Below are 11238 nucleotides of genomic sequence, written 5' to 3'. Positions count from 1 at the left end.
AAGATTTTTTATGACTGTAATTTCTCTGCAAGAAGTATGTTTAAAGCTCACATTTTATGCTTTTCTTTGTGACAACGGTGATTTTTTGAGGTTGCTCTGGTCCCTTGCCACCCTCTCCTACGCCCCCTCCCTTCAGCTCTGTGTAGTTGTCGCTGTGGGTGGTGGTGTTGAGAGTTTGTGACTTGACACGTCGGCTTCCTATTTTACTTGACCCCTGAGCCTCCCCTCCTGGGAATTAATGGAAAAGCGCAAGATGGTGTCTCACATAGAGCTCCTCAAAAGGTATCTTAACACGGAAACTTCTCAGTCTCTGCCAAGTGGACATTTCCCCCTTGTGAAGTGTTTTTTATCAGCATCTTTCTTTCTCCAAGAATTAGCATTTTCAGAAAAGCTTTGCAGGGGTCCACGGAGCCTCTGTCTCCCACTGCCGCAGTGGCCAACTCTGGGGTTTCTGCCCCATCAAGTCAGGCCCAGATCTGCTGAAAGGAGTCGTATTTCGGCAATGTTGGTTTTTTCGTTCATGCGAGAAATACGATTTTTAAGCGTGACTGACTAAAGACTGCACTGTAGGCCTCTCGAGACGATGCACGCGGTGATGATATAGAGCGTTATTCACGCATCACTCCTCCAGGTGGTTGGCCCCGGATTATTCGAAGATTTGTATTTAAACGGATGTGGAGAAGAGGTCGCAATTTCCCAGCAGCGGCCAGAAGCCGCCCCGTTTCGTTTTCCGGGCTCCGGGAATTGGCATTGAGAGCAGCTTAGCGCTGCGAGGAGCTGGGGACGTGGCCGCAGCTGGGCCTGCGGGGGCGCGCGGCCCCTCGGCGACGCCTCTGGATCGGTCTCAATAAACCTCTCGATCGTTTTAGGAAGCGCCTGTGCCCTTTGCCCTCATTTAAGACCGTCCCCCAGGGGGGCTGCGCCTCCCGTAGCCGCGCGGCCCGTCGGCCCCAGCGGGGGCTCGGCCGTCGCCGGGGGCGCGGGGCGGGGGCGGTGGTGACGCGCGGCCGGCGCGGGGCCGGGAGGATGCGGCGGGCGGCGGCGGACGCGGCGGGCGGCGGCGGAGCGCGGGCGGCGGGGTCGGCGGGGGGCGCCCCTCGCCGCGACCCCGCTGCAGGCCGGCGAGGCAGGCGGGCGGCGAGCTCGGCGGGCCCGCAGCCCCTCCCCGCGCAGCCCTCGGGCCGCCCCCGCGGCGGGAGCCGTGGCGGGGACCCGCAGGCCGTGAGCCTGGCGCTCGACTTGACCCCAGACGTCTTCACCATGAGGGTGCTGCTGGAGGAGACCGGGGAGGTGTTCCGAGTGACCAACTGCCGCAGCGACATGACCGTGCGGGAGCTCAAAGAGGAGCTGGACCTGATGGTCGGCATCCCTTTCAACCTCCAGCGGCTCCAGTACCTGGACCAAGGTGGCCCCTGCCCGATCCCTTCCCTCGACTCGTGTCCTCTCTCGACCCTGGGCACCCAGTCTCCTTCTGAGCCTGCAGTCCCCAAAGGGAAGCCTACCTACATGAGGACCCCCAGATGTCAAAACAAACCCCAACCCCCTGGAAACCCCAGACGGAAAAGCAAAACCTGGCCAGCTAGGGACTTCCCAAGCCCAGACAAACGGGATTCACATTAGACCTCAAATCTCAAGGCAAACCCTGTCCACAGGAAGACCCTAACCCTCAAACAAACTCTGCCTGTGTCAGGGCTACAATCCCAAAGCAAGGTGTCTGCTCAGACCTGAGCAAATCCTGTCCACGTCAGGACCTCAAACCCCAAAGCAGACACTGTCACAGCAGGAGCAGGACCCCTCGGGCCCAGACCCTCAAGCTCCCAAGTCCCAAAGCCAACAGTGTCCACACAGGACCACAAGCCTGAGGCAAAGCCTATCTATCTTCAGCGGGACCCCGCAACCCGGGGCAAACTTGCTCGCATCTAGACCCCAAACTCCAACACACTTCCCAGTGCTGGACTTGTGGACACCAGAACCCCCAATCCTCCAGCCAACCGTGTCCACATAAGGATGCCAAAGCCCCAAACAAACTCAGCCCACCTCAGGACCCCAAAATCCAGAACAAACCTGCCCAAGACTGAACCCCAAGTCTCTAAGGTAACCATGACTACCTCTGAACCCTGAATCCTCCAGCAGCTATGTCCACGCAGGGGCGCTAAAGCCTGAAACGAACTCTGCCCACCCAGGACCCTATATCTCTATACAAACCATGCCCACAATTGAACCTCAAATAAAGTCCCAAGCCACCACTGCCCACGACAGAAACCTGAATCCCAGAGCAGACTCTGCCCAGATCATGAGCCTGAATCCCAGAACAGACGCGCCCCATTCTGAGCCCCCAGTCTCTAACCACTTGTGCATCTGAACCCCAATCCATCAGCCATTTCTGTCTATGTAAGGATGCCAGAGCCCAAAGTGAACTCTTCCCACATCTGGACCCCAAAATTCAAAGCCCACATCTGAAAGCCAGTTGCCAAGTTCACCATGATTATACCAGAACCCCAGTCCCAAGCAAAGTGTCCTCAGAAGGGCTCCAAAGCATGAGACAAACTCTGTCCACAATAGGACCCCAAAACTCAAGTCCAATCTACCCATATCTGAACCCCAATCTCCATGGCAACCATGTCTACATCAGCTCTCCAAGGTTTAAGGCAACCATGTCTGTGAAAGGAAGCCAAAGTTTAAAACAAGCCTTGCCTACATGAGGATCCCAAAATTCAAAGCAAACTCTGCTTGTATTTGAAACCCAGATCCTTTAGCCAACCTAATACACCCCAGAACCCCAAATTCTGGACCAAACCCTGCCTATGTCAGGACCCCAAATCTCAGGACAGAGCCTGTCGCCATTAAGACCCCCAAATCCCAGGGCAGACCTGTCCGATTCCTTACTCCCTGTTGCCACGCTACCCAGAACTATGTCAGAACCCCAAATCCCAAAACAAGTCCTGCCCATGCAAGGACTCCACATCCTAGAACAGACCCTTTCCATACCAGGACCCCCAAATGGAAAGCAAACCTTGCCTTCATCAGAACCCCACTTCCAGAGCGAACTCTGCCCTCGGCAGGACCTCACATCCCAAAGCAAACGCTGTCCACATTTGAACCCCGAATACTGGCACTAACCCAGTCTGTATCAGAACCCAGAATCTCAAGCTGTGTCCTTGTCCACGTCAGGAGCTCAAAGTGAGCCCAGCTGGAATTAGAACCCAGCACTGAAAGCTCCCTGTGGCTAAATCAGGACCTGAAGTCCCCCTCCCCAGACAAAGCCGACATGGGAGGCACCGGGGGAGGGCGAGGACCCCAGAGCCCAGTCTCTGCTTCCATCAGTCTCCTTCCCCCAGCCTGAGGACCTGCTGTCCCTGTCCCGCTTCCTGCAATAGTTAGGATACGAGAACAGGATCAAAGACCCCGGCTCCATCATCTCCCCACCTGGGTGAAATCAGTGCAAAAACACTTCAAGAAAAGGAAGATAGGAGAACTCTCTGGGCTGCTGCACAGAGAACGTGAAGAGCGATCTTGCAGACACTGCAGTCGTACTTCAGGGGCCGGGCACGATGGAGGCAGAGCGAGCGCGGAGAGCAGCCTGTCTCCACCCGCTCTGCTCTCCCAGGCGCTGCCCTTCCGGGGCTCAGTTTCCTGATCTGGAAAGCAGAGCCTTTGAGCTCTAGAATGCTCAATGCCATTCCCCCTATAGGCAGAAATGGCTCGGGAAACTCAAAATGTCTATGGAGGGCCAAAATACCGTCCTTTGCTCTCTTGCAAATAGGTTAAGCATGTTTCATGACGTATTTATTTTGCTATGAAAGTATCTGGAAGATGCTTTGGGGCATTTTTGAGGCTTTATTTGGAAAGAAATGTATCTCGAACTCAGTCTGTTTTAACGTGCTAAAAACGAGGAGAGCTATTGAGGGACTTAGTAAGGGCTCCAGGACAAGTAATTCAGAAATTACGTATCCTGAGCTACCAATGTCTGGCACACAAAAACCTTCTGCTAATTTATTTTTGCTGATGAGCTATGCTCAGCAATAAATTCAAGAAAGCTAAGAGGGAATGAAAGAGATGGAGTGACTGAACACTGATGTCACAATCCCATCGCTCAGCGGCACTTAGAGACTGTGGAAGCTTGACCTCGCCTGTGTTTGCACTCCTTACTGTTGGCAGCTCACGAGAAAGAGAAGGTGCTCCTAGGTTGTTAGAAGACGTTGGGGCTTCTGCCTATAAATAATCCGCTGACGTTTCCTTCTCCACCTCAAAGGTTGCCCGGGAGGATCAAATGAGATAATGTGTGTGAAAACCTTGAGAGACGCAGATCCAAGAGGGCTGAGCGAATTCATGGATGAGGGGCGCCCTTACACGTCTGTTGTCGACTCTAATAATTTATTTCGCTGGTGATAATTAGTATTTGTCTGAGCCGAAGGCAGTCGCTGCCTGCCTGTGCAAAGAGAATGGGCTCTGGGTTCTGGGTGGGCTGTTCAGCACGTGTGAATCGCGCTCCGTCTGTCTCAGGGAGACGCAGCTTTACTCAATTTTTTCAAAGTTGTTAGGAAGTCGAGTTGTTTTACTTAGACTAATTACTGATTATCCTCTGTGTGAGAGCCACAAATAAGACCCTAATTAACAGATTTGCTAGTCTCTCTTCCTTGTTTACACCATCCAGAGTTTCTGGTAAGCAAAGGGTGTCAACAGAGCTGAGAGTGACAGGCGCGTGGCGCCGGAGGGAAGGCAGGTCTGGTGGGAGTCTCGGCTTTGCCACTTACCTGCCTGGCGAGCCCCGCTCTGCTCGTCAGCAATTGGAGACAACAAACCTAGCTTGTCATGAGGATTAAAGAATGTAGGTGCTTAGTACAGGCACTTAGGAATCACTTGATCATGAAACCGAGAAACTCACGAATTCCACTCAGAATAAATGATAATCCAACTGAGGCAGAGTGGAGACTTTACATCCGGGGCACTGCTTGTGGAGAAGGCAGGTCATTCTGTTACTCTTAAGCAAGATGGTAGGTGGCCATGTAAGAAAATGTGTGTGTCTTCAAAAAGGTAAGCTAAATACAACTCCACTTTTTTAAGATGTTCTAGAATCCTCTTCTAATTCTCATGGTCTTCCCCAAAGAGTCTGAATTCACGAGGTGTGAGTAGATCCACCCCCTACTCTTTCATACGAGCAAAGGGCTGTTGTGGGTGCTGACAAGGACAAAGGAGTTCTGACATCCCAAATCCAAATTATGGCGAATGTCAGCATTATGATTCTTAGGCTACTGTAGGTTCCCAACTAGGGCAATATGGTCCCCCAGGGGCATCTGGGAACATGTGGAGACATTTTTGATGGTCACAAGGAGGTGAGTGTGCTACTGGCATCTGGTGGGTAGAGACCAGGGATGCTGCTAAACACCCTGCAGTGCACAGGGCCGAGACAGCCCCCACAACAGAGAGTGCTCCAGTCCAAAATGGCACTAGGGCCGAGACTGGGAAACGCTGCCATAGACTGTAATTTGAAAGATCCAACAGATTTTTATCGTTGTTAGCTCTTTAGCCAACCAATGACAATGTTAACCAGCATTAGTATTTGAGTTGAACGTCTACGACTTGCATAACTACGTTGTGCTGTGTCTGTGAGATATAGTTACTTCAAGTTTAAGCAATTCTATTTGCAGAGTTTGCCTCATAAAATGATTTTACTGACTCATGTGGTTTTTTTTTTTGCAATAGGACAAGTTATAATTACAAAATTTTATAAATTATTGCCTTTTTTGTTTGTTTGTTTGGCTTCTATTTGAGCTGAGCCAAATTAACTTTCTAAAAAGCATTAACGACCACAAACAGACTCACCCAGAGTCACCAAATGAGATTAGTGCTCAAGGTTCTAACATTATCTTTGTGGTACCCAAGGTCAGGGAATCTCTTAACTTAACCAATGGATGGTTTATCTTTAATATCCAATTTTTTTCTTTAAAGAAAAAATTGTTCCCCGTAGGAGTTTTGATGGATGACGCGACGCTGAAGTTCCATGATGTGGTTCCTGGTGGAATTATTTCATTATGTGTCTGGCATTATGATGGATGGACCGAGCTGGTCATGGCGGCTGTGGAAGGGGATCCCAGTAAGGTGTTTTCATGCTTCTTTAAATGGATATTACATTTCATGAAGCAACTGTAAATTGTGTGTGCGTGGGGAAAATCACTTTGTCTCGAATGTGGATATTTGAGTAAAAGTTTCAGAATAGGGAAGAAAGGTGACAAGGACTGGTGTCATAATGCTCCAGTATTGGTGCGGTGTTTCCATTCGGGTCTGTGATTTCACTGGGCTCACTTATCTGTTATTTATAACTCAATCGCCCCCCTCGGAAGGAACCCGGGCAGTGTATTTTCTATTCACGTATACATTTGGTAAAGTTGAAAACCTGATTTAACAGTGAGGGAAGAACTCCAGATGACTTGGAAACGCTCGGCCCAGAGCATTTGATGGCACAAAACTGCTAATGGGGGTCTGTCCCCACCCCGAGGAGGGAGAGATCATGCCCTGCTCAGATATGCAGCAGGTGCCTACTGTTCTCTGGGCCCTGTGCTTCGCTCTCAGCTGGGCTCTGGGGTGGGCGGTGGGGGAAGGAGGAGGAAATCAGGATGTGTACCCCACAGGGAAGATGAATCACTCAGACACAGGGGGCAAGTGTGTGTTCTTTCTAGAAAACAAATTTGGATGAAAAGCTATGAGCTTGTGGAGAAGAGGAGACGGTTTACTTTCAGCTGGGAAAGGAGTCTGGGAAGGCCAGGTGCAGGAGGGGTGTGGGATCAGGCCTGGGAAGGGGGCGTGGGCTCTGGGGAGGTAGGACCAGGACTGTAGGAACTGCCCTGCTTGCTGGGAGCGTGTGAACACCTTAGAAGGAAGGGCGGGGCCCTTCGCAGCTGTTTGCGCACCCCTCCAGCTCCTTCCCTGCGTTTCTCCCCCCAGCCTTCCCTTCCCCCACTCTGCCACCAACGATTGGGTCTGTGCCTGGGTTTTCTGGCTCTTCCTCTGGACGTGGGGTCATTCCCTCCTGTGTTGAGTCAGCGTTGCCATCACCCCTATCTCCCCGACACCCCACACCGAATGCCCAGCATGTGGACAGAGCGCCTCCTGTTGGAGCCCGTAGTCTTCCTCCCTTCCTCGTCCTCAGCACCTCAGTTCACCACGAGATGATTGTATGATGGGGCCATTATTCATCCACAAGTTCAGAGTATTCCAAAAGGGAACAGAGACAATGGGCCCGCAAATAGACCGGAAGACCAGAATTCATCAAGTGTCCAGAGAAATCTGCTCCCCTCCGGGGAAGCCATTTCATGTTGGCTGGTGTCTTCCTTAATGGCCTCAACCGCCTCTCTCTGGACACCCAGAAAAGCTATTGTCTCTCTCTAAAACATCGGCAGGAAGAATTTCCTGCCTCCCGAGCCTGCCTGGTGGTAAATTCGTATTTCCTGGATATGTATAGAGACTTAAACAATGTCCTCCCCTGGGCGTTTTCCAACTTCTTGGTAAGGTTTGCCCCTCTCTGTCCCCATCACAAGCCCTCACTTGGCATTTGAGCAAACCTAAGCCCTAAGTGTCCAGTCACCCCCCCCGCCCCAGGCGGGTGCATCTGCTTCTGAAATAACTCAGACCCACGGCGCGTAACTCTGTTATCTTGCCCAGCTCTCTTGCCTTGGCCTTGCTGAAGATTCTTTCTACCAAACTGCAAATTCACGGCGTTTCAACGACAAGCAGTGGAAGAAATGGACATCTCAGAGGGCGTTCGTGGCCTTGTATATTACCTCACACAGAGGTCACTTGGATGCTGTGCAGTACCTTCTAGAACACGGTAATTCTGATAGACAGCTGAGTATGTTCGAGAGTTGGGGTCCCTGGCAGAGAGGGCGGACAGGTGGTTTGTGCTCTGGTCCTTTCAGCAATGGTTTTCCGGACCCAAGCCTTGTCAACTACCCATCATGGGCCCCGTCAGGCCACTCCATCCCTGTCTGAGGTGTCCTAGGATGCGCTAATCAGAGGCTGTGTGCCCTCTCTTGGCCAGTCTCCCGATTCTTTTTCTTGTGGGGAGATGGAACTTTGAGGACACCAAGGCGCAGGAGCAGCCAGAAAAGGGCTTCCTGGCATGCTATGTCCACCCAGACACGCTGCTGTGCCCTTTCTGCCCCCCTGAAGTTGGGTTTCTGCAGTGGTCCGAGGCGTCTGGCCCCAGCCGGCCTTGTGCTCTTGGCGGTCTGCAGGCTGGCCCGCCTCCTTTCCCCAAGACTGAGTCATTTCCCGCACAGGAGACGCTCCCCCAAACCATCTTTCATCTCTCCTGCAGCAAAGGGCAGGTGGCTCCCCCTCTCTGTTGACAGAAAGAGAGGCTGTCGCCTGCGTTGTCTGCGAATAAAGGGGCTTTGCATGCGATTCCATGGGCGTGCACTTGATCTTCCCTGGACGCAGGATATTTTTGGGAAAAGAGGCCCACTGATTGAGGTATAGATCATTCAAGAACAATAGACAATGGTTGCAGACAGCCCGGGCCACCGGCTTCCTTGGGAAAAGGAAGACCGTGTGACGTGGTATTTGATCAATGGTTTGAGGCTCGGAAGGGGGCCTCATCCGAGGGTCTCCCGTATCAACCTGTCTCCGAATTAGACCCTTTTCTTTCCTGCCCGCGGCCTGACCCCAGCCTCTCTCTGCTCAGGCTTTGCTTTGTCCCGGCTTCCACCGACTGAGGTGGGAAACACCGCAAATGTTGGGGTAGCTTGTGGGCCGCGTGTTGGGGACGGGGGAGGTCCCTCGCCTGTGGCCTCCTCCTGCCTCCACTACTTTCTGCACTTTGCCTGTTGCAAGATGAAATACAGGCTTTCACAGCCAGCAGTCCTTTAAGCTCATAAAAAGTCATTTTCACTCTGATGGAACTGTGATGTATTTGAAAGCACCAGTTAAAAAATTACAGGCAGCTTTGCAAACTTTTCTGTCCTCTACAGACAGCCGCTGTGGAGAGGCGCCGTGGCTGAGGCTGGGCGTTATGAGAACCTATTTAAAACTTTACCTCACCGACCAGCCATAGCTCATAAAAGCTGGCAACCGAAATGTCAGCTGCTTGTAATTGAATTGCCTTGTTTTCTGTGTCATGATATTTGTTACCCAGAATTTGATTCAATTCAACAAGTCCATATTGGACACCTGTCATTAGCCCATCCATCTGCGGGAGGCAGTGAGGAATTCAATCGAAGCGAAATCTGTCCATGAGTCAGGCCGCCCGTCGTCTGTCATTTCCCGAGTGTCTGTCTTCCCCAGGCATCGCACTACGTGCTGGGGATGAAAACAAGAGCGATCAAAACAAGCATGTTTTCTGCCCTCATGGTGTTTATGAAGGGAAGTCAGCAAATTATTACAAATAATTAATTCCACGGTCAGTCGTGCATAGCATGTTCTGAAGACGCAGAATGTCTGCTAAGCATATACGGGGGGGGGGAGGGGGAAGTTGTGGGGAGAGGGTGCTGAGGAAGGTTTTCCTGAGAAAGTGGATGAAACCTAAAGAAGGATTGAGTTAGCCCAGAAAAAATAAAGGCTGAGAGTGTTGTTAGGCAAAGGAACAGCATGTGCAACGGGCCTGGGGCAGGCTGAGGGAGCAGGGCATATTTAAGGGATAAAGATGGAAGCCTGGTCTGACTGGAGCATGGCAGGAGGGGAGACAGAGCATTGGGGGGTAATGTTGGAGTGATAAGGGGGGAGGTGGGGTGAGATAAGGCAGTAAAGACCTAGAACACCAACCCAAGGGCAATGGATGTCAGCAAGGGGATTTGAGCTGGAAAATGATATGGGCATTTGGGAAAGGTCACTGGCCGCCATGAGAGGAGAAGACTGGACGGCAGGCAGTGCTGGATGCTGGGGGAATGTGCCACTGCCCCCTCCCTCACCCTTGGGGCTGTGGTGGGGAGCAGTCATTAGCTCTCCCAAGTGTTCCTTCCACAGCCTCAGCCCCTCTCGTGCATCTCTCCTTGAACGTGTTTCTGAAGGTGCGGCTCATTGCCGGGAGGGTGGTCCTCCCTCAGCCAACTCTCTTATTTTACAGGAGCCAACTGTCTCAGCAAATCCCCCGTAGGCAGGACACCCCTACACGTGGCTGCAGCCATGGGCCGGTCTGACTGTATTGACGTCCTGCTCAACTATGGGGCCCACATCAACGACAAAGATGCCAAGGGGGAGACCCCCATGACCATCGCCCGCCGCCTGAACCGTGTGCACAGCGAGCGACGGATGTTCCTCTGCTACTGGAAGACAAAGTCAGGGACCACGGACACGATGGACATGATCATGAACAAGGTTTTCCCGAGAGTCAAGGCTGGATTTGGCTCCAAGAAGAACAAAACTTAGCTACCCCGGGAAAGTTTGCACGTCAAAGCAGACGTGGGTAACTTTACAGAGTGCCAGTCCACGGTGGCCCTCGGTGAGCGGGAAGGCAGGAAAACATGGCAATTAATCTGAGTCCAATACTGAATTATCTGTCCTGTTTGCAAATGATTTGGTGAAGGTGTTGATGGAAGTCGGTGAGTTTGTGTTCATTTCGTGATCCATTACGGACCTAACAGGCTGGGATGCCAGCCTTTAATTTTAAGCTATTTGTACATTGTATCCAATAATGCTGCTTGGGGTGATGAACCAATTACCTTCTCTCCCGTCTGGAGACTGTCTAATGCATCGGCGTAATAGGAGTAATAGCAGTAATGAGAACAGTGCTGCTGTTATCGTACAAAACAAGTGCTGGAAAGGTTGGGAGGTCGTGTGCCGTGTGGGCTGTGAATTCGGTTTGTAAATCTCATGGAAGTAAATGCTCCCACGGCTAGTAATGTTCCAGAAGTTTTCCTGAGCCACCTTTGGGAGGGTCTTCTGCTTGAGTCGGCCTGGGGGGGGTGGGGGAAGAAGTGAAGCAGGTGAGGAGCAAGGGAGAGCTTGAGTTGCCAAACACATTCTCCAAAGGGGGCCCTATGACTCGTGTCGCAAGGTGAGTGGGCACTGGATTTGGAGGCGACAGTGTAGAACATGATGATGAGCCCGTAGAGGACAGAATCAGAGCTGGCGCCGGCCCTGCCTTGGTTGCATCTCCAAGGGTCTGAGCAGCCTTCTCCCACCAGCTGCTGCCTCCTTTCCTCCTACAACCGAGGTAGCTCCGTCATCCTCTCGAAGGGGCAGTATCTGTGCTTAATTCTAGGCTCTCTACCTCACAAAAGCTATAGACCTCCAGGAGCCTGGCCT

General features: G+C 52.0%; 1 protein-coding gene across 1 annotated transcript; it reads left to right on the top strand.

The window, feature by feature from the left end:
- The first annotated feature begins 253 nt into the window (after window positions 1–253).
- Window positions 254–10832, top strand: ANKRD60 (ankyrin repeat domain 60). Its single transcript, XM_070247258.1, has 5 exons — window positions 254–282; window positions 870–1405; window positions 5969–6099; window positions 7660–7825; window positions 10058–10832. The coding sequence occupies exons 1-5, from the start codon at window positions 254–256 to the stop codon at window positions 10357–10359; spliced, it is 1164 nt and encodes a 387-aa protein (XP_070103359.1). The 3' UTR covers window positions 10360–10832.
- Window positions 10833–11238: the final 406 nt, after the last annotated feature.

Source organism: Equus caballus, chromosome 22 (assembly GCF_041296265.1).
Source record: "Equus caballus isolate H_3958 breed thoroughbred chromosome 22, TB-T2T, whole genome shotgun sequence".
Classification (NCBI taxonomy): domain Eukaryota; kingdom Metazoa; phylum Chordata; class Mammalia; order Perissodactyla; family Equidae; genus Equus; species Equus caballus.
Note: the sequence above shows the minus strand (reverse complement) of the source record. Positions and strands in the feature narration are given on the sequence as shown.

Bases quoted from the DNA above. Each gene is read 5' to 3' on its own strand.
- ANKRD60 (XM_070247258.1), top strand. From the start codon at position 254: ATGGTGTCTCACATAGAGCTCCTCAAAAG. The intron at 283-869 runs GTATCTTAACAC...CGATCGTTTTAG, and splicing joins CACATAGAGCTCCTCAAAAG to GAAGCGCCTGTGCCCTTTGC. The intron at 7,826-10,057 runs GTAATTCTGATA...CTTATTTTACAG, and splicing joins GCAGTACCTTCTAGAACACG to GAGCCAACTGTCTCAGCAAA.